The 24856-nt window shown below is 49.5% G+C and overlaps 1 protein-coding gene across 2 annotated transcripts in view; it reads left to right on the top strand.

The window, feature by feature from the left end:
• Grhl1 (grainyhead like transcription factor 1) overlaps positions 1-23812 on the top strand; it is a 46295-nt gene extending 22483 nt beyond the window's left edge. For both annotated transcript variants that reach the window (XM_050141914.1, XM_050141915.1), the window contains exons 9-16: positions 9812-9970; positions 14562-14613; positions 14968-15107; positions 16107-16144; positions 18189-18280; positions 18537-18622; positions 20961-21025; positions 22261-23812. In XM_050141914.1, the coding sequence (XP_049997871.1) occupies positions 9812-9970; positions 14562-14613; positions 14968-15107; positions 16107-16144; positions 18189-18280; positions 18537-18622; positions 20961-21025; positions 22261-22375 (747 nt within the window). In that variant the 3' untranslated portion in view covers positions 22376-23812. The remainder of the gene's footprint in view (positions 1-9811; positions 9971-14561; positions 14614-14967; positions 15108-16106; positions 16145-18188; positions 18281-18536; positions 18623-20960; positions 21026-22260) is intronic.
• The last annotated feature ends 1044 nt before the right edge of the window (positions 23813-24856 follow it).

Genomic DNA, 24856 nt, shown 5'->3' with positions numbered 1-24856 from the left:
GATTTGAAACACAGAGACCTTTAACTTCATGCCTCATGATCAAGGTGACCTTCCACTCCATTTTCCGTCTGGGTGTTCACGTTCCCCCGCTTTCCTGCTTCTCCAGTGTTCCATTGGTGCCTCTCCGTGGGAAGGCATTGATTGGCTCTGGGGTCCTGAGAGCTGGGTCTTACTAGGGCTGATGTCTCTATCCTTCTCCATCAGGGTCCTCTAACCCTGAACCTCACAGCTTGGCCCTGTCTGTCTCTAGTGAAGAGGCTCTGAGAGCCAGAGACCATGGGAAGTGTGGCGTGAGAGAGAAGCACGGACATCGAGGATCAGTGCATATGGAGAATGTCAAATTGTCCTCAGTTACCGTGGTAACCTGACCAAAGCATCTGCCCCAGTTGAACCCACCTGCTTTTTCCTTTCGCCTCCATCGGAGCTTTTCTTGTGATGTGTATTGGGCAGTTAGAACTTTTTAACTGTGTCTTAATGCACAAGTAACAAGTCCTTCCCCAGAAGTCAGTCCGCAGTATAGGAGTACAAAGTCACTGGTTCACCCTTGAACTTCTCTGGACTAGTGTGACTCATTTCTAACTTCCTTCCAGGGAGTTCTACACACAGAAATCAGTGCTTTGCCACTAGGGCAGAAAAACTGGCTTGAGAGGCCACTTTGCAAAATGCTGGCGTCCCTGCCTGATCAGCCAGCCAGCCAATCACCTGTGCAGCTCTGGGAGGGGCCAGGCATGATTGGAGCAGGCAGCCTGACCTGAGGATCCTCCAAACTATGATGCTCACCATTGGTATAGCCAGGGCTGCTCTCGGGTCTGTCATCAGTGAGGCAAGCTCCGTGTTCTCGGGAGTTCAGGGAAGGCGCGTTTTCAGCTTTTCAGCAGCTTTCTGGGCAGCTGCTGTGAATGTAGGTGGGAAAGAAGCACTTGAGGCAGCCTGATCTGAAGAGGAGCCGCCATGTGAGGACTTAGCATGGCCCAGGGACGGGAGAAGCAGTGGTGGACTTGGGCTCTGCAGCTCCAGAGCCCACACTTAGTCACACTGGAGACTAAGCCGGCCGTAGTCCTCCCTGTCTAACTGCGCTGTAAAGCCGCAAATGGTCGTTGACGTAATCCCCGTCTTAGGGTTTCTGCACTGTGGTGAAACACCGTGGTCAGGAGCAATGTGGGGAGGAGCGGGTTTACTAGTCTTCTATTTCACCATCACAGTACATCACTGAAGGAAGTCAGAACAGGAACTCAAGCAAGGCAGGAACCTGGAGACAGGAACTGATGCAGAGGCCACAGAAGGTGCTGGTTTACTCCTCATGGCTTGCTCAGTCTGCTTTCTTACAGCCACCATGGGCTGGGCCCTTTCCCGATCACTAATTAAGAAAACGCCTATAGCCTGATGGTGGAGAGGCATTTTCTCAGTTGAGGTTCCCTCCTTCTGGATGACTCTCGCGCTTATCAGGTTGATATAAAACCAGCCAGCACCAGTAGCAAATGAAAGCTGGGGCTGAAAAGATGATGCACTGGGTGACCCAGTCCACGCTGTCAAGAAGCACCATGAACAAGTGCAGCTTGGGAAGGAAAGGGTTTATTTCACCTGTAGGTTCCATTCTGTCATTGAGAGAAATAAGGGCAGGAACCTAGGGGTGGGAACTAACACAGAGACTGTGGAGGAGCAGTGGCCCCTGGCTTTTCCCCTGGCTCCCAGGCTCACCTGCCTAGGGATGGCACCACCTATGGTGGGCTAGGGCTCCTGGTTTGAAAGGAAATGACCCCCAAAGGGAGTGACACTGTTGGGAGGTGTGGCCTTGTTGGAGGAAGTGTGTCTCTGTGGGGGCGGACTCTGAGTTCTCTTTCCTCAGACTTCACTAAGCGTGAGTCAGTGACTTCTTATTGCCTGCAAGATGTAGCACTCTCCGCTCCAGCACCACCTCTGCCGTCACTCTGCCATGCTCCCCACAATGATGATAATGGACTCAAGTTCTGAAACTGTAAGCGAGCCACTCCAAAGAAATATTTTCTTTATAGGAGTTGCTGTGGTCATGGTGTCTCTGCACAGCAATAGAAACCCTGAGACAACCCTCCTGCAGTGATTAGTACTTAAGAAAATGGCATGCTCACAGGCCTCTCTGGTGGAGGCAACTCCTTATTGAGGTTTATTTTTTCCCAGGCATGTCTAAGTTGGTCTCACCAGCACAGTGGATAGCGCGTTTGCTATGCAGGTGTGAAGGCCTGTGTTCCATCCCCAGAGCCCATGTAAAAGGTGTGTGCCCTCAGACCCGGCAAGAGACAGCTCTTTATGTTCCTGCCTCTGGCCTACATCCCCACCTGCCACAGAGAACGCTTGGTGTCTGCAGGCACACCCCAGGTCTGGGCCCTGGGCTTGCTGTCACGGTCCCTTCTGTCCCACTCAGGTCTCACCAAGAGCCAGTTCTGGCAGTGTGTTCTACTATTTCTCTGTTTGAGAATTGGGCCCCTGAAACAAAATCTTCGCCCCTTAAGAAAGCTAGTCGGGCCGGGTGGTGGCACACACCTTTAATCCCAGCACTCGGGAAGCGGAGGCAGTGGATCTCTGTGAGTTCGAGGCCAGCCTGGTCTACAGAGCTAGTTCCAGGACTGTTACACAGGGAGACCCTGTCTCGAAAAACCAAAAAAGAAAAAAATGAAAAAGAAGAAAGTCAGTCCAGTTGTCAAGGTGTGATTCCTATTGTTGACTGGGTCACCCACTCTGTGACAGTGACATCCTTACTACCGTTAGAGCACACTGCGTCATAAAAGCCAGAAGAGAGTGTTTTCACTCCCACAGCAGGAGCGTACCGCAGCATGCAACCTTCTACTCGAATCTCTCAGTGGGATAAAAGTCAAAGCGGTGCCAGTCAGTGGTCATACTCCTTGTACTTGTACAGAAACACGGAGTGGCCGTCACCACTGTCACCGTGGTGCAGTAAGGCCAGCCTTTTTGTTATTCATGGGGAACACCAAGGGGTAGTGAACCCCACATTAATCGATACTGCCATGCAGGATCTGGCTCAACTCCATGGAAGTTTCATAACGTTTGGCTGATGGAGTCCTAATGTTTTGGTTTTCGAAGGCCAGGGGCCCAGGTGCCAGGCAAGCACTACACCTGTGAGCCACGGCCAGCCTTGAATTCCAGGTGTTTGTGGATGTGCCCTTTTCCGTGAATTTGATATCTGGTTCAGAGTTCCCAGGTTTCTCCCTACAGATTAATGCACTTGCTAACTTACATGCCAGGCTAGTCTCTTCACAGCCCGTGGGTTTTGCCGTGATTACACTCAGCTCGCAGTTAGGAAGAAAAGCCCCTAGCGGACTGGAGGCTTAGGAACTTTACTTTTAGTCTCCTCTGCTTTGCCCGCTGGGAGGTGGCTCCTGGGCAGTCATTTCTGAGTGCATGTCCTGCCTCCTTGTGTCTCTTCTGCCCTCTTCTTCCTTGGAGGGTGGACATGGGAGGGGCTGTGGACAGTATCAAGGGGCTGCCGTGATGCTTCTGGGAGAGTCCTTGCACAGCAGTTTGAGGTGTGGAAGAGCATATGGACAAAACCCCTGATTGGTCAATCCTCGGCTAACGTACATCCCTCATTTCAAGCTGCATTTTGCAAAACCATTGGAGATCTTTTTAAATATTCTGAGTGTATGAATTCTCAACCAGGAATGAGGAACTGTCCTAGAAAAATGGGCTGGACGTTTAAAAAGAATCTTGCAGAACATCTTTGGCCTGTTCAGTAGTTGGATTTTGTGATTAGGGGTTTGGTTTTGTTTGTTTGTTTTTTAGGTTTTATTTCCCTTGTAACGATTTTGGGTAGGAGCTTTAGTTGTGATCTTTTGAGATTACTGTTTTGATTGGTTGAATAACATCACATTTTCCTCAAAATAAGCAACAAGGAAGTGTAAAAACAAAAGTCAGCCTTGAAGGCTCCTTCCACAGTAGAGACCTTCCCAGCTCTCTGAAGAAGGGACTGTGTGTGTCAGGCAGCCTTTTTGCAGATGTTAGCTATAGAATTGGAAGTGGTGCATGTGTGTGTGTGTGCTTGTATCTGTACACTCATGCGTTCACGTGTGTTTCATGGAGAGGAAGTTGAGTATGTACCCATCTGTCTCCCTCTTTGACTCCTATGACTTCTCTGAGAGACTGGAGTTTGCCCTGTGATGCTATCAAGGCGATTTGATCACCTGCCGGGAAGAATGGAGCAGTGTTTATCTTATACAGACTTGATTGCCTTGCTTTGCTTTTATTTGTTCAAGATGCGGAATCAATCAATCAATCAATCGCTCTTTAAATTACTTTATGTGTTTGGGTGTCTTACTACTTCCCTAAGTGCAGAGAAACCTGGAGGTTGATCTTCTTCAGCTCCCCCTCAGCCCTGAGTATAGCCAGCCAGTGTGGCTCTAAGACTCAGTGAAACGTCGTCAAGCCTGGGTTGGACAGCTTCGTAGACAGTGGAAATGTTGGACTATGAAAACACTCCTTCTGCTTTGTCTTTTATTAAAACACATGAGCTGGGCAATAGTGGTGCACGCCTTTAATCCCAGGACGTGGAGGCAGAGGCAGGTGGATCTCTGAGGTCGAGACCAGCCTGGTCTATAGAATAAGTTCCAGGACAGCCAGAGCTATGCAGAGAAACCCTGTCTTAAAAAAAAACCAAGAAAATGATGATGATAATAATAATAATAATAACATATGCATTGAGTATACGCATGTCTCTGATGCCAGGAACAGACGCATCTGTGGTGTGATCAGGGGTCGCACATGGCATGCAGTTCAGAGTCATTGCTAGAATCTCAGCCTGGGCACACTGCTTCATACAGAGGTGTTCGTCCTGAGAAAAGTTCTTTCCAACTTTGGGTAGCTGAGGATTGGCGTATGACTGTAGAGAATAGCAGGCTCTGTGGATAGCGAATGTGCCTGATAGGCGTGTACCTCTGTAAAACACGCTTTCAGGTACATCATGGATAAGGCGGTTTCATAGTCTCAGAGTTTCGGAGCCGAAGGAGGCCTTTGATGCTTTGAAGTATGCCAGTGTGTAGGAGACCATCCCCTTCACAGGGTGGTGTGATCCTGGTCTATCATGTGACTACCCGGTAGCACCAGAGGGCGGTTCTGGTGTCAGACCCACCCAAGCAGAGGTGTTCCAAATACTCAGCCATGTGACCTACCCTAATGGGCTTTGGGACTTGAAGGATTCCAGCATGGCTGTGGTGTGGAGCAGTGTTTGAGAGATGGGCTCCCTGGGGTTTTGGGGTGCAGTGGCTCCCCTAGAGTGCTTGTCGGAGGAGGGAGGAGACAAGAGACCTTGTGTCTACCAAGTTCCCAGGCCAAATGGGATGAAGTTACATGGCACCTTTAATGTAGCAGTGCTTATAGAAAGTTGATATCGGTAAATGATCCTCCCAGTGATCCTCCTGTCTCTGTCTCCCCAGCGCTGGGATTATAGCTGCCATGTCCAGGTTTTAGGTGGGTGCTGGACCAAACACAGGTCTTCATGAGTGTGGCCCCAGACTCCTCTGTTTGACTCAGTCATTTTATCTGCAGTGTAATGACAGTAAGATTTGGGGCTCATCCTTCTCATCCACCGTAGACAGAACATCACAAGGGTCTGGAGTTGAAAGTGACTTGGAGATCCCGTGCCTTGGCTGGTTGCGTGACAGCAGGGACCAGGGTTACAGCGCTAGTTAAGGACAGAGTGGGGCCAAATTTAGTTGCTTTGATTTTTCCGATCAAATCTACCTCTGTTGAGCACTTTACCCCTCCCCCAGTGAAAACATGGGGGGGGGAGGTATTGATTTTTTTTTTTTTTCTGACCTTTGGTGAATGCCTAAACCAGCGTGGGTATCACTTGGTCTGGCCCAGGATGTCCTTGATGGCCTGGCATATTCTTCCATGATGCTACTGTGTGAGGCGTAGTAAGCTCTGGGGTCTTCAGGTCGCTGTCCTTCAGAGAGCGTATGACTGTTTCCCGACTCATCCTACCTACTGGTATGGCTGTTTTATCTGAGGAAGGAGGCGTTAGGATGCGTCAGCCCTTTGTGATAACTTTTGAAGTCTAAGTTGAAAAGAATGTTCATAAATAGGAAGCAGATGCGTCTGAGAAAGAACTTGGAAGCAAGACTGGGAGCTGTTTCCCAGAGGCTCTGCCTTCAGCCTGATCCTGGGATCTGGCTAATTTGAATAGAGGCTTGAAGCTGGGAAGCAGGGAGGCCAGGTTTGGGTTGGATTACTGTGAAATCCTCTTGTCATGGGAATGGCCCTTTGAGTCAGAAGCTTCCTGGAATTAGGGAACTAGAGTGTAGCTTTCCAAGGCAGCCACTTCTGAGTTAGGAATTGTGCCACATGGCCCAGGGTGACAGAAGTTTAGATTTTTCCATTTGGCTGGGAGCTGAAATGTACAGTGGTTTAGTAACTTTTATTGTTTACAAAGACTGCCTTCTTTTTTCACCCTTTTTTCTTATTAACATTATTTTTCCCTTTCAGATTTCTTTTTTCTCACATTTATTTGTGTGTGTGTGTGTGTGTGTGAACACACATGGATGTGCATGTATCGCAGCATACATGTAGAGGTCAGAGGTCAGGGAGCCAGTTCTTAACTTTCACCATGAGGATTCTGTGTGCTGACCCCAGGTTGGAAGGTGGTGGCAAGTGTCTTTCTTTACGGGCTGAATCATCTCACCAACCCCTGTTCCATATATGCCTCCTATATCCCGTTTGCATATAAATGTTTTAAATATGTAGGAGAAGGCATCAAGTCAAAAGTCAAAGCACGGATTTTTTTTTTTTTTTTTTTTTGGTAAAGCAGTTCATAAATCCCACGAGCCACTTCCCACTTGCGCATCTAGTCTTTAAACACAAAGAAAGTAGGGCTGGGAAAGTGACTCAGTCAGTAAAGTGCTTGTCTTGCAAGTGCGCAGGCCTGAGTCTGGTCTCCTGCACCCACGGGCAAGGCTGGGTGTGGTAGCGTGCTGCTCCGCCTTTGTCACCCCAGTGCTGGGGAAGCAGAGAAGAGGGTGATGGCTGGGATCCCCTGACCATCCTAGCCTCATTGCTGAGCTTCAGCCAATGAGAGGCCTGTCTCAAAGGTGGTAGATGTGTTTAAAGGATGAAACCTAGGGCTGTTGTCTGGTATGTGCACGCGCACGCGCGCACACACACACACACACACACACACACACACACACACACAAGTTGTTTTTGCTTTTTTAAAATTGAGTAATTTTGTTTACTGAAAATCATTAGAAAACTTTTAGAAGCAAGATACCATATTGCCGGAGTGTGAACAGTTTGGACAGAGGGAGACATCTGAGCACCCTCCATCGAGATCTCCCACCAAAGGATAATGTCTGTGGGATTAGGTCGTGTGGAAAAGGAGGGCGCTTCACCATGGTAGAACAGCCTTAATGGCTCCCGGGCCTTCAAACATGGGAGGACAGCGCCCTCTTGTGGGCACAGGAATAGCTCTGTAGGTTGTCTAACTGAGCCTGTATGGAGAGACAAGTTTTCTGTGGAGGGCAGGATCTGGCCGGACAGGCAGAGGAGGGCTGCGGGTGGACCCGACCAGATCAGTAAGGAGGCTGCCAGGGCCAGCATGAGGTGGGACTGTCAGTGCCCAGGGACAGTGAGAAAGGTCTGGGGAACGCTGGTGAAGGAACAGATAAGGGGTTATCTTCAGAGCTTCTAATTGTATATGTCCCCAGTCTTTTTAGGGTGTTGGGTCTTTTCCCAGTAGGCAGAGTAGAATAACCTTCTAGCCCACTTTGAACCCTGCCTGGAACTGGCTCCTTGTTACTGTGGCTCTGAGTCTCTTTCTCCCCAGCTTCTCTTTCTGTCCTCTTCTCTTCCATCCAATGCCTGAGTAGCACACAGTCCCTGTCACATACCCATTTACAACCCAAGGCCATCCCTGCCTGTGTCTTAGCTGAGCTGGACAGCTGTTCTTGACTGTTGGGGCCTAGGCACTGGAAGAAATCCTGGTTGTGTGGCATAAGGGTCTTTTGCATCTCTGAAATTGCCCATTTAAAAACAAAATAGTAACAAAAAAAAAAAAACACTCCTATGATTCTAGGGAAATGAAAAGCATTTGACCTCAGACAGATTCAAACCCAGATCCATGAAAGGGGGAACAGAGCATGCTCACTAGCTGTGTAGAGCCATGAAAGGGGAACAGAGCATGCTCACTAGCTGTGTAGAGCCATGAAAGGGGAACAGAGCATGCTCACTAGCTGTGTAGAGCCATGAAAGGGGGAACAGAGCATGCTCACTAGCTGTGTAGAGCCATGAAAGGGGGAACAGAGCATGCTCACTAGCTGTGCAGAGCTCCACCAGCTTTTCTGAGTAAGTTTTCTGTACTGCACTGAGTGTCTCCATTTGCTTTAACTTTGAGAAAATGAACATGGGGTGACCAAGAGGGAGGCGAGCCTAGGTGTGCCACTCTCTGACTTCCTCCTTGAAAGAGGGCATCTGGGCTGGGAAGCTTCACTGCCAATTGATGCGTGACTCAAGGACATGCCAGCTCTTCCGTGGAGCTGACCCTATTGGGCTTAGTGACACAGCCTGTAAAAACTGTCCATGTGGGTCAGTGGCTCTTCAGAAGCTGGTGAAAGGTAACGAAGGGGCAGGTGTGACCTTGGTGCCGTCTGCCCCTCTCCCCAGTGCCTTGTGACGGCCTGGAGGGGACATGTCCTCCAGTGGCCTACGGAGTTATTTTCTCCCATGTCCAAAGGCTCTCCCAGCCCATAATGTCTTCAGAGCTTCTGTATGTCTTAACCACATTCTGTGGGGCCTTCTTCAGTGAAGAACATAGTGTTTGTGACTGCTCAGGAGGCAGCATAAGAATTAAAACCCGTGGAAAACCTTGCCAATGGTAGTATCTACCCAGGCCCGTGATGAATCCAAATTATATTTAAATTATGGAAGGCTGCCTAAAAAGACTCTTGGACATCATTGGGATTTTGAACTATTCTCTGAGGACTTGACCCAATGTGGTTCTGTTACCAAACATCCACAAGAAAAAGAAACGAATATGCGCGTGGGCTGGGACGCAAGTGAGTGTTGTTGTTGTTGTTTGTTTGTTTTTCGAGACAGAGTTTCTCTGTGTAGCTTTGGAGCCTGTCCTGGAACTGACTCTGAAGACCAGGCTGGCCTCAAACTCACAGAGATCCGCCTGCCTCTGCCTCCCGAGTGCTGGGATTAAAGGTCTGCACCACCACCACCCAGCTGCAAGTAAATTTTATAATCAAACTACAGACTGGGAAAAGCCAGCTTTTGTTCAGTCCTGATATCTAGGGCATAGCCTGCTGCGGACATCCTGAGGTGACAGCAGAGGCACAGGTGGCTCCAGAGAGGACGCACAACTGTCCCCCAGCAGCCAGAATACACACTGCAGTGTCCCTGGCAGATGGCCTTGGCCATGAGGGCCACACTGTCTGCTTGTCCTAGAGCCATCCTGGGAATAAACAGCTTCCATGCACCCCCTCTTCCTCTCACACCTGTGCTCAGACTGCTCTGGAGATGCATCCTCCGCCGCCTCTAAGGTTCCTGAGAGTGCCAGCCCACTGGCAAGTAGTGCCACCCCTAGATAGGTGACCCTGGGTAGTCAGAGAGCGCAGTTTGAGCAAGCCATAGAAAGCAAGGTAGTAAGCATTGTTCTTCCTTGGTCTCTGCCTCAGTTCCTGCGCTGACTTCCATTCATGATGATAAACTGTAATGTGGGGAAAGGAAAAAAAAGAATCCCAAGCATCTTGAGTGTCCATCATTTGCAAAGGCCGGGCTGGACTGGCTGCGGGAGCTGCCACTCACGGAGGCTTCTCTTCCTTCACAGGTGTTCATCTCCGTGAACTGCTTAAGCACCGATTTCTCTTCCCAGAAGGGCGTGAAGGGCTTGCCCCTTAATATCCAAATTGACACCTACAGCTATAACAACCGCAGCAACAAGCCAGTACACCGGGCCTATTGCCAGATAAAGGTCTTCTGTGACAAGGTGAGTGAGCGGCAGGCTTGGGGAAGAGCGGATGCACCCATCCTTCCCAGGCTTCCTTCCGTAGAGCCGCTAGCCTTAACTGGGCAAAGAAGCTAAAGTGTAGAAGGAAGGGGAAGATGATATAATGTGAAGCTTTGTCGTTGTGCCCCGGTCCTGGGCCCAGGTCAATAACTCCTTTACTGACTCGCTTCCCTGGAGGCTGTTAGGCAGGCCATGCCCAAGATTTCTGCAGCCGCTTCCTGCAGCTGCGTCTCCAGGGAAACACACCTGTGTTGAGTCAGACTCTGGCAGGCCTGTTGCATCTGACCACTGGAGGGCGCCTGGGACCTTCGCCTTCAGAGCTGTCTCCCAGAGCCTGCCAGATTGGGCACAGCTGCAGAGCAGGGTCTTTACCGTTAACAAATGATTACAAATTCAGCGGTTTAAAGCAACATCATTATTATCTGTTGGTAGCTCCCTCTTACTGAGCTGACTCAAGGTGTGAGCAGGTCTGCATTCCTTTCTAGACTAGCTCCAGTCTGTCTCCACGCCTTTTCCACCTGCTGGATGCAGCTTGTGACCATGTCTGTCTCAAGCCTGCAGTGGCTCACACGGGATCGCTCAGACCCCCTCTGCATCTTCATTATGCCTCTCTCTGATTGTTCTGCTCTCTGATCCCTCGTGAGCACCTTGGGCTTCCACAGCTGACCTAGGATCATTTCCCATCTTCCAGCTTCCCCTCTCCTTTGCCATGTAACCTCCTGCCCAGCCCCGGGATCAGGTGTGGAGATAATGGACACAGGTGCTTCCGTGGGATGCACTGGAAGCAGTGAGTCACAGCTGGTGGGCACGAGGACTTGTGACCCAGGTCAGGCTCTTCCCACCTGACCACATTCCTCCGTAGCCCAGAGAAAACAGCACGATCCAGATGTGTGGCACCAGCACCTGAAAGACCAAGAGAATTGGGAGACAGAGGTCCAGTGTGGGGTATATGGGGCATGTGCATGCACACACACACACACACACACACACACACACACACACATGCACACACACATACACACACACATAGAGTCTCAAAGACAAAGCAAAAACCCGTAGGAAGAGCTATCAGGGTATTTGTGTTATTTTTATAAAACTAGAGAAGTTGCAGTTTTATTCAAACCTTTTTCTTTTCACATCTGATGTTTATATTCAGTCTTTCCTGACTAATAATTTCCCTGGGCATTCTTGGGAATTCATGGGTTCATTTTTGAGTGCCATGAAGGTGCTGGTTTCTTCATAAGGCCTCTGCTTAGCAGAGCTGCCTGACTCTCTACTCCGTCCGCTGTGATCCTGCCCCACTTGCTATTTGCTGGCTGGTGATTGCCTTCTGCTGGCTCTCAGCTCTCACTTATGAGTCTGGTCTCTGTCTAGAGAGGAACTAGAACTAAGGCGCTTTGGGTGTCCTTCGCTGTATTGGCAATGTATTTCCTTCCTAAGGAAGTTGTGTCATCTCTTGTTAGAGTTGCTTAGCTGGTTTGATAAATGAGTTTCTCATCTTTCCGGAGTAACAGCCATTCAACACATTTTCAGAGGAAATGTGGGCAAAGTTTGGATTTCTAACCAACGGAACTTGGGTCACTGCTTTTTCTCTCATCCCATTGGCTCGTCCTTTTGGTTTCTGACGCGCCGTCTTATGTAGCCTGTGCCCAATATAGAAGCAAGAATGACCTTGACCTCCTGAGCCTTCTGCTTATTTCCCCCAGTGCTGGGCTTCACTCAGCCACCATCTCCCTGACACTCCCGCAGAAGTCAGTCTCCTCGGCATTCTTAGTCATCTTCGCCCAAACAGGCAGCAGGTTCTTGAGGCTAACGTTTTGGGACAAGCCCTGCTGTGCCCGAGCACATTTCTGGAGGGTTATGAGGAGAGTCCTAAGAGCTTGTGGTCCCCATACCGTCCCAGGACTTCCTTTCACATCTTTCTGCATCTGAACTGGAGTGAGCCCTTCAGCGCTTCTGCTCAGCTCTTGTGCTGGGTCTCTGGTCTGTCTGTCTGTAAGGTCCGTCTGTCTCTTCACAGGTGTGTACAGACTTGCAGCCAGCACTGCTGATGTAGCTGCAGCCATCCCATTACACACTGCATTTTGTGTGTAAGATCTTCCTGTCTGTGACCTTAGGGAGATTCTTCTTTTCCACCGCTGGTGGGCACCTGAGTCTGATGAGGCTCCGTGTCCTTGAGTTTGCTAAGCATCTGTGTGTTTACGGCTTTCGTTGGATTTGGAACATGTCAGGCCGTTGTGTCTTCAGACATGCCTGCTCCTTCCACTCAGGTTCTCCAGTTACATCCGTGAAGTGCTTTGAGTTTCGCTAATGGCCTGTTGTTGTCGTTTGGTTTTTCTTACTTCTTTCCAGAGAGTTCCCATCATTGTGTGCTAGGTTCGCTGATCCTTTGCCAGGGCTGAGCCGATGACTGAGTTCCATCTGGTGATTTTTTCATCTCAGAAAGTTTAAGCTGGACTCATTTTAGGTCATGACTCTACCTAGCAAGTGGTGGGTTTGGTTTTGTTGTTGGTAGTGATGTTGGTGGTGGTGGTTGTTTTGGGCAGTTTCTGTTGTGGTCCTGGGCAGCAAACATGGGGTCTTGTGCCCACCAGGTAGTCGCTGTCCCACTGAGCCACCCCTCAGTCCAGGCTTAGTTTTTTGATAGCTTTTGAACATATAGAATAAAATGACATTACCGACTTAATATCTGTGCCTGGTACCCATGTCTGGGTTCACTTCCATGATTTGACTTCCTTTCTGTTTGGGTGGAAACCTGGATGTCTTGCTGGGTATCTGGCCTTGTGCATTTGGCCTTGCTGGGCTGGGTAGTTTTATTCCTAGGACTCTTCTTCAAGTTTGCCTGAGACCTCATTAAGTCTCTTGGAAACAGATTGGTTCAGATGTCATCGTATGATCTGATAGGTGACTCTGGGGGCCACACTGTGTCAGGCTCATTATTCTGCTCTACTGAGCAGGGTTTTCCTGGGTATTACTCAGGGCCCTGTGAGGGGGAAGTTCTTTCCAGTCCACTTGGTGGGAACAGACAGTAGTTTACCCTGTGTGTATGTCGGGGGATGTTTCTCTGTCTGGGCTGTGTTTGGAGTAACCTCTTTGAACCCGTGTACCTGGAAGCTGATGAGTTCTGTCATTTCAGAATAGAGTGTGAGTCTTTGTCTTGGCAGCAGCCTGAGTTCCTTGTTATTCTTTCTGGATATGGTGATGATCAGTCTGTGAGACCACCTTTGGGGTGGATGTGGAGCTTCTCGTCTGACAAGGTTATTGTAGGGCTCTTTGGAGGCACTGGGAGACATGCAGCACTATCCAGGATTGGCTAGGGCCTGCTTCTCTATCAGGGAGTCTGTGCCTGAGGAGGCCAGAACTTGATGTATTGTGTCTCCCTTGAACACTTTCTATGGCCTGTATTGGGGCAGGATCTCTCATTTGAACCCAAATCGCCAGTTTGGCAGCTCCTGCTAGCCAGCATACTCCAGGGTTGTATGATCGCTGTCTCTTGCTCTCTGGGATAGTAGGCAGGGCTGCGGTGCCCACCCGCAGTCTGCATGGGTATTGGGGATTGAACTCTAGTCCTTACCATTGTACTGCAAGCATTTTACCTGCCGAGACGTCTCCCTGGGCTCACATATAGCCGTTCTTACACACAGGCTGCACATCTACCGTGAACCATCCATGTACAAGGTGTTGGCACCTTTTAGAGCAAGCAGAAGGTTTTGTGCTCTGCTTTCAAACCTGATCCTTATCGTGTAATGATGCCAAAGATCAGCGAGAGGCCCTTCACTTCCTGCTTCCTGTCAGGGAGGATATTTAACAGAAACATAAGCCAACAGTTCCTACCTCGCTGGGCAACTAACTATAAAGCCATCCATCTGCACAATCCAGAGACATTATCACTAGACAAAGGAGAACGAGTCCGTGTTTCATTGTAATGTGTCGAATGGTCATGCTTTTTACTAGTAAAGTTCTTGTGAATATTTGTGTGGGTTCAGTTGCATGATGCTGCAGTGGATATGCATGGCACAAATACAGGGCACAGCACAAAGACCACTAGTGACGGCTTTGTTTCTTGTGATTGATACCTGATTGTTTCTGCTGCTCATGGGTACCATGTCTTCGGTCAGAGCCACTGCTCTCTGTGATGACATTAGCCACACAGAACATTCACAGGGCCAAGTTTTATCCTTTTTCTTTCATGGTCCTTTCCTATGAAATGGGGGAAAGGTACCCACACCCCAGCAGGCAGTGTGATGTGATAGCAGGTTCTCTCCGGTTCGCCTTTACCTTGTTACATCTGTTATCAAGAAGAATTCTGCTTTATTTGTCTCTAAAATGTTCCCCATGGGTGACTTCATGTAGCTAGAAATGATTGAAGAAGCTGTGAAAGTATCCCCATATGTTAATTGTAGAAAGGGGTTTCCATGTGACATTTGCATACGCGCCTATGATGTAGTCAGTGAGAGGAGTGGGCTTGTAAGAGGAAGCAGACGTGGCAAACCCTATGCTGGCACTCACTTCCAGAGATCCTAGTAGTTCCCAGAGCCCTGATCTGCGCTCTTGTCTCCTCTGTCTACAGGGAGCTGAACGGAAAATCAGGGATGAAGAACGAAAGCAAAGCAAGAGAAAAGGTAAGTGCGCTGCCTGGAGTTCCCAGAGAATGCCTGGCTGCAGCTGTGTCCTGCCAGCCGCAGCCCAGACCCTGCAGAGTGCGGGCTGGATGGGGAGAGACTGGCATGCTAGGGCCAGCACCAAGGCCTTCCCCAGCAGCTGTGGAGGAGGGCAGGGGCTTCCTCACAGAACTGCAGGCCATGTCTTGGGTGGGCTCAGGCCTTTTCGGATGCTGCAGACCATAGATCAGGCTGGCCTCCAAGTCATAGAGAGGGAGCAGACTCTGCCTCCCGAGTGCTGGGATAACAGACGTGCGCCGGCACAGAGGCAGCCATAACCATCATCTCTTGGTGACTTGTGGTTTTGCTCCCCAGTTTCTGACGTTAAAGTACAGCTGCTTCCCTCACACAAACGGACGGACATCACGGTGTTCAAGCCCTTCCTGGATCTGGATACCCATCCTGTCCTCTTCATCCCGGACGTGCACTTTACTAACCTGCAGCGCGGCAGCCATGTAGGTACCAGTCTGCCCAGAGAGGCTGCGCGACCTGGCATAAGACTCCCTGGCGGTTTTCACAGTCAGATCGCAGTGGCCCCTTGACCAGTTAGTGAGCTCTCTGGAACTTTCAGTCAGGTGACATGATACCGATTACAACCAAATGGTGAATGATTCTGACCCAGAGATGCAGTGCTGACCTTTCACCCCAGGTCCATGCGTATTCTTTCCTGTTGTAGCTCATTTAAAAGTGTCGAGAGTGAAAAAAAAAAGTGTCGAGAGTGGCCTCACATTTGGGGTTTGAGTCTGTGGCCTTGTAAGTTTGGCTTGGGTGATACCTGTGTCTGGAGGCCCCTTCTTGTAGTTCCCGTTACTGGGTGTCATTGACATGTGCCGCGTGCTCTACAGCCATATCTTAGCTACCCATGCTAAATTTAAAATCCAGCCACACCCTGCCTCGTGGGACAGGCATTTCGGGAGAGTGTACCTTTCCTTTTTATACTGAGGTCGGGTAAATTCACAAAGGAGACCCTGCCATGCACTTAGTAGACAGATTTCTAAGGGACTAATGAGTGGTCAGAGGTGTTGGCCAATCCTCCAGTTCTATTGAAATTCCTCAGAGCGAACTAGAGGCTGCCAGGTTTTTCTGTGAAGGGGCTGGTGCCAGTGAATATTTCCGACTTTTTCAGTCTGTGTCGTCCCCCATCGGCTGTTCCCACTCTGCATTCTGTTGCAGAAGGAGCCACACACAGTGAGTGACTGACCGAGTAGGGGCATCTAAATGTTTACATCAGCCAGCCTCCATCACAAAGACCAGCCCCCTGGGTCAGCAAAGTCAGAGAGAGCTCTAAAAACTCTGGGTGTTGAAAAATATGGCTCCAAGATTGTGTCTTTTAGAAGGGTTTGGTGTTTGGCTGGTCGCATTCAAAATAATTTCCATTTGGGACTGATTTACGTGTGGTTTGAAGCATCTGCACAAGTTTGGAAAGTGATCTGAGTCTATGTCTTTGGCCTTAGGTTCTCTCCATGCCCTCGGAAGAGCTGGAAGGTGAAGGGTAAGGTTTACATTTTGTTTCACTCTAATACACTCAAACTCACCAAAAATGTAGAGCTAGAAAACAAAGAACTTGCTTTTCCTCTCTGAGCTACTTAAGCATAGTTTCTCAGCCAGGCGTGGTGACACCCACCTGCCATCCTAGCACTGCCAAGACCAGGCAGGAAGATGTGATTTGCGGCCATCCTGGGCTGTACAGTGAGTCCCAGGCCAGGGCGTCAGAGAATAGAGAGCTGACCCAGAGCCCTCCTGTTCTGAGTATCAGGTCTGTTTCCTGCTAACGAGGACCTCGCTTGTATCCACGGTGTGGATGGGAACACTGATTGTGCAGTCACAATGATTGTGCAGTAACACGGTCGTGCAAGGCTAGATCCAGTTCAGAGCCTTCGTGTGGTGTGTCTTTAACTTGGGGGACATCTGCAGTGAGGCCTCTCTGTGCACCCCAGATGTGTCCTCCCTCACTTTATCTCATCCCTGTGCCCACAGTGCCCGTATGACTAAGCCTCTTCTTAGATGTCTCCTTTTCTCATGTGCTACGGAGACAGTACGCTGTACCCCGTAAATCCCTCATTCACCTCCAAACTTCAACCTGCTCACTGATCTCTGTCAGTATAGGGCTCTGTTTCTCACTTTAAGCTGTAAACCATCCCGTCCACTCACAGGAATTCACCGACTGCCGCTGTTGACATGAGGCTCCTAGCCCTTGGTGCCGCCCCTGGTCCTTTTGACTTGTATTCAGTGCTGGTGTCTTCCTTGTCTAGCCTACAGAACCAGTCTCTTGTCCAAGAAATGCTGATTTCCCATAAAGGAGGCAGTGTGTAGAATCCAGGACTGGGGCCCCAGATGTCCCTCTGAAGTCTTGATGCTCCTCTCTGTAGGGAGCCTGCTCATTTCTGTGGGCTCCGTGCCCAGAAGTCCCCTGCTATTAGTACAGCCACAGCCTACACAGACCCCAGCCTGGCTTGTCCTTAAGATGGCTTTGGGACTGAATTTTAAAGACATAGTGGAGTCTGCTTTGGGCATCCCTTTTCCTACCCACACAGGAGTGCCTAGAGATGAACACCCAGCCCTTGGTGGCTTCCTTGGCCCTCTCTCCCTGCATCTCGGTTTTGGGTTTGTTTTTTGAGATGGGGCTGTACCCTGGCCCAGGCTGGCCTAGGACTCACTGTGTGGCCCAGCCTGGCATCCGGCTCAGAAGCAGTTCCCACCTCAGGTTTCTGAGTGTTGTGATCTCAGGTCCAAGCCCCTGTACCTGATTTTCTGGGTCCTGTTTTTGCTTTCCCTCCACTCTGGCCCTCTCCCAGCCTGCATTTGTCGCCACTAAGCCCGTGCCATGGTTCCACTCATGGTGTCTCAGACATGGCCTCCTGCGGGCACCTTCACCAAGTACATGTTGCAACTAAGGAGCTGAGATGGACTGATCCTTTCAGGCCTGTGTTGTCCTTATTTCTGGTCATCTGTCTCTTCATTCACCCCACAGACCCTTCTCAGAACACATGCCTTTGCCAGCAGTGGCTCAGACCCCTGCACTTTCCTCTCAGGCTCCTTGTCCACTCTCCCCTGCTATTTCCATGGAAGCCTTTAGAAGCTACACTGTGGTCACAAGCCTTCTGCTAGACTGTCCTACCTGTGGGCCTGGAATTTCCTGCAGCATAGACCACACACCTTTTGGCCACAACTGTCCACCTGACACAACTTTCAGAGTTCCCCCTGACCCGAGACATAAAACCCACAATTCCTTACAGCTGAACGAAGGCAGCAGTGGCCTGTCTAGTGTGTATCATGTCACAGCGAGCGTGGCTCTGCCTTCCCGCGCTCAGTGCTGAGTTAGTGGAAGGGATGCCCAGCCGTGGAGCCCTCCCAGCATGTCACTTGGGTGGGCTAGGCCTGACGAGCCCTGCCCAGGTTGTCGTCTGGCTTGGACCTCATAATAAATGGAAAGAGTTTGAGTGTAAAGTAAAGCAGCTCTAAAGAACCTCTCTCCTGCTCACGCAGTCCAGCGGAGTTGAAGCGGGTGACCTAACAGTGCTTTGGCTTCCCCACAGGTCTGTCTTGAAAAGGGGGCCGTTTGGAACCGAAGATGACTTTCTAGTTCCTCCACCAGCTAAGCTAACCCGGACAGAAGAACCGAAGAGAGGTGTGTTGGGTCCCAGTGGTGATGAGAATTCTTAGCAGTCAGCTCATGGTCTCACCCCCTGCATGTCCACCCTTCAGACTTCCACCTCCCCTGAGAGTTGGTGGGAAACTGCCGTTGGGTCCTGGGGCTCACACTGAGGTGGCCTGTGTTGCTCTCCCTCTGGGGCTGTGTCTGGCCATCTTAACTAGCACCTGTGATCCGTTGTCGTGAGTTTCACTCGTGTGAATTAACTGCTTTTCTCCCCTGTCCCACCCAGTGCTGCTCTATGTCCGAAAGGAGGCTGAAGAAGTCTTCGACGCCCTGATGCTCAAGACCCCGTCTCTGAAGGGCTTGATGGAGGCGGTAAGTAGGACGCACAGCTCAGTCCCTCTGTAGAAATGGGGGGAGCCTCACAGTCCCAGTCAAACGTTGTTAGACAACCTGATTCCTCTGTCGCGCTGGAGCCGTGACCTCTTTTCCCAGCCATCCTTTGTGTATAGCACTGCGTGCCTCTGACCCATCCTGGGCATCCTCGCTTGACTGTAGCTCTGTCTGTCCCTTGTGACCAGCCAGGAATTGATAGGTGTACTGAATTCCATTTGTGATGGCCTAGGGGACAGTTTAACTTTTATACTCTTGATTGAAGAGAAAATTCACATAGCAAACCGCTTAGAAGTTGACAATAGTGAAGATTTAAAACCATCATCCATAAACTAGTGGTTCAGTCAGACTTGATACAGCATCTGTAATTTCCAAAACTCTAGAAGCTAGGGCAGAAACATTGAGAATTTGAGACAAACATGTCCCCAAACAAAAACTCGAGCTCCTGGTCTATCTCTGCTCCTCATTGGGTACCCGGTCTTTCTCTGCTCCTCATTGGGGACCCTGTCTTTCTCTGCTCCTCACTGGGGCCCCAGTCTTTCTCTGCTCCTCATTGGGACCCTGTCTTTCTCTGCTCCTCATTGGGTACCCGGTCTTTCTCTGCTCCTCATTGGGGACCCTGTCTTTCTCTGCTCCTCATTGGGTACCCGGTCTTTCTCTGCTCCTCCCTGTGACTCTCGCCTGCCTCTGTGCCTTCCTTGTCTTTGCTAACCATGGTAGACCTTATCCAGAGTACATCTGGGAGGATGTATAGGTGTGACCTGTGATGACCACCAACCCCCGGAGCTGAGCTCATGTCCCCGTGGGGTGTCAGGAGAAGCATGGGAGGATGGCTGCATGCTGACTCCCCTTTCTCGTTTGTCTTGGCCAATATCCTAGCACCAGTGATGGCTCCTGACACTTTCCAACCATAAGCTCATGCAAATCACAGAAATTTTGATCTCAAAGTGATGCATATTTGAAATGCCCCTTAGCTCCCTTAACAGCTGCAGCGTGCTGAACCCACTTGAAAAGTCTTTTTAAAACAAACACAAAACCTTGGTCCTGCTGTGTAGTCCAGGCTGGTCTGGAACTCACTTATATAGCCCAGTCTGGCCTCCGACTCCCCATTGCTGGGATTTCAGGCGTGGGCTACCACTCACAGCTTTATCCAGGTGCACTGTAGGCACTGGAGCCACCAGACTAAATGACATAAGCCAAATAGAGTGGTCTGCCCAGACAGGAAGACAGAGGACAATGAGATAAGCCAGAGATCCACAGGGAAATGCTCAGATACAGAAAGTGTAATGAAGGTGCATAAATCAAACGAGGTGATGGTAATCCCCACATCCCTCAGTGCGACCCTTCCTGCATTAGCCTCCTGAGTGCTGGGATCACAGGCATACCCACCATGTTGGCTTTTGATTATACCTGTGTGACTTGTCCGCAACACTCAAAGATGAATATGTGCCATTTGTCAAACTAGCAGCATGAACTGCACAGGGTAGGCCCGGCATGCACCCGGCTTCAGTGGGTAAAGCTGATTGGCTCCTAGATGGAGCAGAGGTGGCAGAACAAGTCAAGGAGCTGTCACAGGGAGCTAGAGCCACTCTGACACAGGGCCTCTAGATGACAAAGCCAACCCTGGTCACAGGGTCCTAGCTGTGGATGGTTCTTTCAGTCAGTTGACTTGTTGACATCTGAATTAATTAGGGGAATCACCAGCTCCCTCTCCCCAGGACATAGTCCCTTTGTTTAAGCATCTTTTAAAAACAGGAGGCTGACAACCAGGCTGTGGTGATGCACGCTGCCTTTAATCCCAGTAATAAGGAGGCAGAGGCAGGCGGATCTCTGAGTTCGAGGCCAGCCTGGTCTACAGCAGAGTTCCAGGACAACCTGGGCTACAGAGAAACCCAGTATTGGGGGGAGGGGAGGTAGTGCAGGACAGGAGGAATTACACATTTGAGGACAGCTTTGGCTATGGTAAGACCTTGTCTCAAAACACACACACACACACACACACACACACACGGATGAAAAGATAATTCAGTGGTTAAGAGCACTGGCTACTCTTCAGAGGATGTGGGTTCAGTTCCCAGCACCCATATGATGGCACACAGCTGTCCGTAATCCTAGAGGATCCATTGGTACCAGGCATAGTGTGGTACAACAGACACCCATGCAGACAAAACACTCATACACAAAAATTCAAAATTGGTAAATGTGTACACATATAAGTAAAATCTTAAAAAAAAAAAGATAAAACAGAAAACAGTATAATTGTGTGGTTTTTTAAAAAAAAAAAAAACTTTGACAATATTCTTATTCTCTGTTCTTTTAGATCTCAGACAAGTATGATGTCCCCCATGACAAGATTGGGAAAATATTTAAGAAGTGCAAGAAAGGGTGAGTAATGGCCGCATTCTGTGTGCCCCTGAAGACAGCTGTCCTCAGCACTGACGTAACACACTGTCAGCGACACACAGCCCAGAAGCAGCCAGAAAATGCAAGTGTTAAATAAATCTGGGCTTTCTGCTCTTGTTTGTTTGTGGGGGAGAAAGTGGAAGAGTGAATCATGGTCACGCTCTGTAGCCCAGGCTACCCCTGAACAGTCCTCCTGTCCTAGGCTCCTCAGTGCAGGGAGTGTAGGCGTTGAAAACCATGCCTCACTTTCTCTTCCTTATTAAATTTGAAGATCGGTCTTTTCAAGGGCTAAAAAAACAAATCTGTATTTGCACTTCCCGTGCCTGGCAGCCCTGAAGCGGCTCCACTCTTGGGGTGTGTGCTGAAGCTGACAAGGGTGTCGGGACCCTCCTTTCCCATCACCCTCCAGGTGTGAGACTGGACACACCTCACACCACTCTCCTGTGTGGTCTGGCAATGTGGAGCTGTGACTCAAACCAGTTTTGACTGACCCCAAAGCCTTTTCCCTTCCTTCTTGAACACCCCACCCTTGGTTGTATTTTCCAGCTATAGAAAAATGCTTCTTGTCAAGGAATTAATTTTTAGTATATTATGTGTGTGTATGTATGTGTGTGTGTCTGTGTGTGTGTTCATGGAGTCAGTTCTCTCCTTCTACCCCTGGATACCGAGGATGGAACACAGGTAGTCAGGCTTGGCCGCCACCTGCTGAGCCATCTTGCTGGCCCCAGAAGCTGTGATTTTTAGTTCTCTTTAGCATGAATAAGCAGAGTACATAGTATAAGACCTTTTGTCTTATTTCTAAACCAAATGCTAAGGAATTTTCTAGATGACTCTAACAGGAAGGATTAAACTTAACCACTTTGTTTAAACTTTGGGGGTGGCTTGCCAGGAAGGGTAATCCATCAGGATTTGAGTTGTACTGATTCTAACGTAGAGCCACCCACATCGGGTACCATTTAGGGCAGCGTTTCCTGTCCATCACACCACCAGTGTTTCTACCACTGGGAGCCTTAACTCAGTTCCCTTCCTGCGTGGTCCTCACTGGTCCCCACCATAGGCACTGTGGGGCACTCTGTCTCCTGAAGGAGGCAGCCACCTCATGGGAGGGTACGACAGTGTCCCCACAAGTCACAGTCGATGCCCAACTAACAAGAAAATCCAAGCCTTGCACCAGAGCCAAGTAGGACAGTGGGAACTGACGCCCTGTCTTTGTCCAGGATCCTGGTGAACATGGATGACAACATCGTGAAGCACTACTCCAATGAAGACACCTTCCAGCTACAGATTGAAGAAGCTGGCGGGTCGTACAAGCTCACCCTAACAGAGATTTAAGGTGTGGGGCTCAGCCCCCAGGTGTGGGAGTTCAGTGAGAGTGTTCCAGAACTTACAGTTCGGCCAGCTGAGGAGCTCTGGCACCCACCAACATCTTGACTATCAGGGAAGGAACTTTTCATGTAGGAGATGACGCTATGTATATCATGCTGTGTTGGTGTTTCCCATGTGATAGAAATCCATGCGTTGTTGTGTTTAAATTTCTCATATGCTTAGAAAGCAAAACATGAGAACTTTGTACCGGCTCTAACAGACTATGGGAACCTTGGGGTCTGCTACATTACTTACCAAATCTCGGGAGATCTGCCTCTGTCCGTGATAGCGGTGGGCTGCTGGCGGCCAAGGGTCAGGAAGGGAATAGCTTGTCTTTGAGGATCTTGTGTTCTTGCCTGACCTCAGTCTAACTCCAGCTGCCTTGGAGAGTGGGCCCAGCCCTGAGCAGTAAAGAATTGAGCCCTCTCCCTCCACTTCTCCTCTTCTGATGTTTACTTATTAGGGTGCATTCCTGGAACCCTCCTTGCGACTTCCTTGGACATACCTACTACCTTTCTTATGAAGAACTTACGTGGTGGCAGCGTGAAGTTAGTTCAGTTAAAGCTGCGTTGTATATAAGTGCAATATCTTTTTGAAGGTCTGCCTGTAAATGTGTACATACGTGTCTGATATAAATATATAATATATAAATACAGTTCTGTGTACAGATAGTGGAGGCAAGCAGGAAGATCTACTTTGCAAACCCTCCCCAGAGAAGAGGGTAAGCTATTTTTGATAACGTGGACCAAGCAGGTGGAATGCGTTTTCCTAAACACAAGCAAGTGTTCCCTAGCATAGCAAAAAACCATCTCAAGTAGCGGAGCCACCTGCTCTTGAGAGTGCCGTCACCATGTGGGTTTCTATACCCTAAGTGGAGCTAATGGAAGACTCAGCTGCAGCTACCGTATGGGGTGCGTGTGCAGTGCCAGCAAAGCTGTGCCCATGCGGATCACAGCTGTCATCGTGAGCCAGCGATGCACCCCAAAACGGGCCTACTTCTGCGAGCACCGTGTTTCAGAACTTCAAACCGGGGCTACCATGCGCTAACTAGAAAGCTCTAATGGATTTACATTACTGTGGCAGGGGAATGTTTTGTACACACTTAAATATTTAAGAAGAAACTTTGCAATGTAATTTTATAACAAATCCTGTAACAGAAATACAATTGCGGGTCTCTTTAGGTTCAGGGAACTAGAATAGGTCATTTGTATGAGTAGAAATGTTAGCTGTATACTTAGGTAAAAATATTCTAATGAAGTATGTGAACAAAATATCTGGTTTTCTAAGCTACGGGATACGGGTCATATAACACTATTTTATATTTTGTTTTATGAAATCAATTTTACTTGTTTTAATTGTATCATTGAATGTGTTTTAAACTAAAGGGATTGAATTTTATATGTCTGATTCACAAGATGTCAGCTCCTGTTACTCCGTGCGACTCCTTTACTCCATCCTTTTCCATTGCCTGACTAACCTGGAACTTGCTATGTAGCCCATAGCTCAAGACTCAGAGTTCTGCTTCCCAGGTGCAGGGATTATAGGCATGCACCACCATAGCCTCCCAGCCCCGGGATCGCATGCATGCACCCCCACAGCCTCCCAGACCCAGGATTGCATGCATGCACTACCATAACCTCCCAGCCCCGGGATTGCATGCATGCACCACCACAGCCTCCCAGCCCTGGGATTGCATGCATGCACCACCACAGCCTCCCAGCCCCGGGATCGCATGCATGCACCACCACAGCCTCCCAGCCCTGGGATCGCATGCATGCACCACCACAGCCTTCCAGCCCTGGGATCGCATGCATGCACCACCACAGCCTCCCAGCCCCAGGATCGCATGCATGCACCACCATGTGTAAAATACACCTTTAATGAACGTGATGCAATTAATGACTCCAACTCCCCTGGAAGATTTCCCATTGTGCACATTTTCCCACCTTCGTCCTTAGGCCCGAGTCCAGCCTGTGCCCACAGCGGGGTTTACTGATGACTCAATGGCTCAGGGCCAGCATGGAGCCAGAGTTGATGGCAACTGCCCTGTGGGAGCCCTTCCTCCCAGCCCCTAGGGCTGCCTTTGGCTCCCTCCTCACTCAGCTCTGAGAGGGGCTCGGGGAAGGGTGGGAAGGATGCACCTTGTTCATGTCTGTGACTCCATGTGCTCCAGGAAAGGAGTGTGTGGTTGTCATCCTGCTGGTGTCACCAGCAGTGCAGCTAGGCTTTGATCCCTGGCCTCTGCCTCCTGGGGATCCCAGATTGTGCTCAGGTCTCCTCTGTCTTAAGCACATGACTCCTGATCCAAACTCTAAGCCCATGACCCCCGGTCCTGAACTCCTATAGCAACTACCCTTCAAATCTCTGAACCAAAATACAAAAAAAAAAAAAATTGAAAAAAAAAAGACAATCCCATCAGCTACCAGAATGAACACCATAGCTCTATGA

The sequence above is a fragment of the Alexandromys fortis genome, unplaced genomic scaffold (assembly GCF_014885135.2).
Source record: "Alexandromys fortis isolate MF-2015 unplaced genomic scaffold, M_Fortis_MF-2015_v1.1 scaffold_30, whole genome shotgun sequence".
Classification (NCBI taxonomy): domain Eukaryota; kingdom Metazoa; phylum Chordata; class Mammalia; order Rodentia; family Cricetidae; genus Alexandromys; species Alexandromys fortis.
The sequence above is the reverse complement of the archived record's forward strand: the minus strand, read 5'-3'. Positions and strand labels throughout refer to the sequence as shown.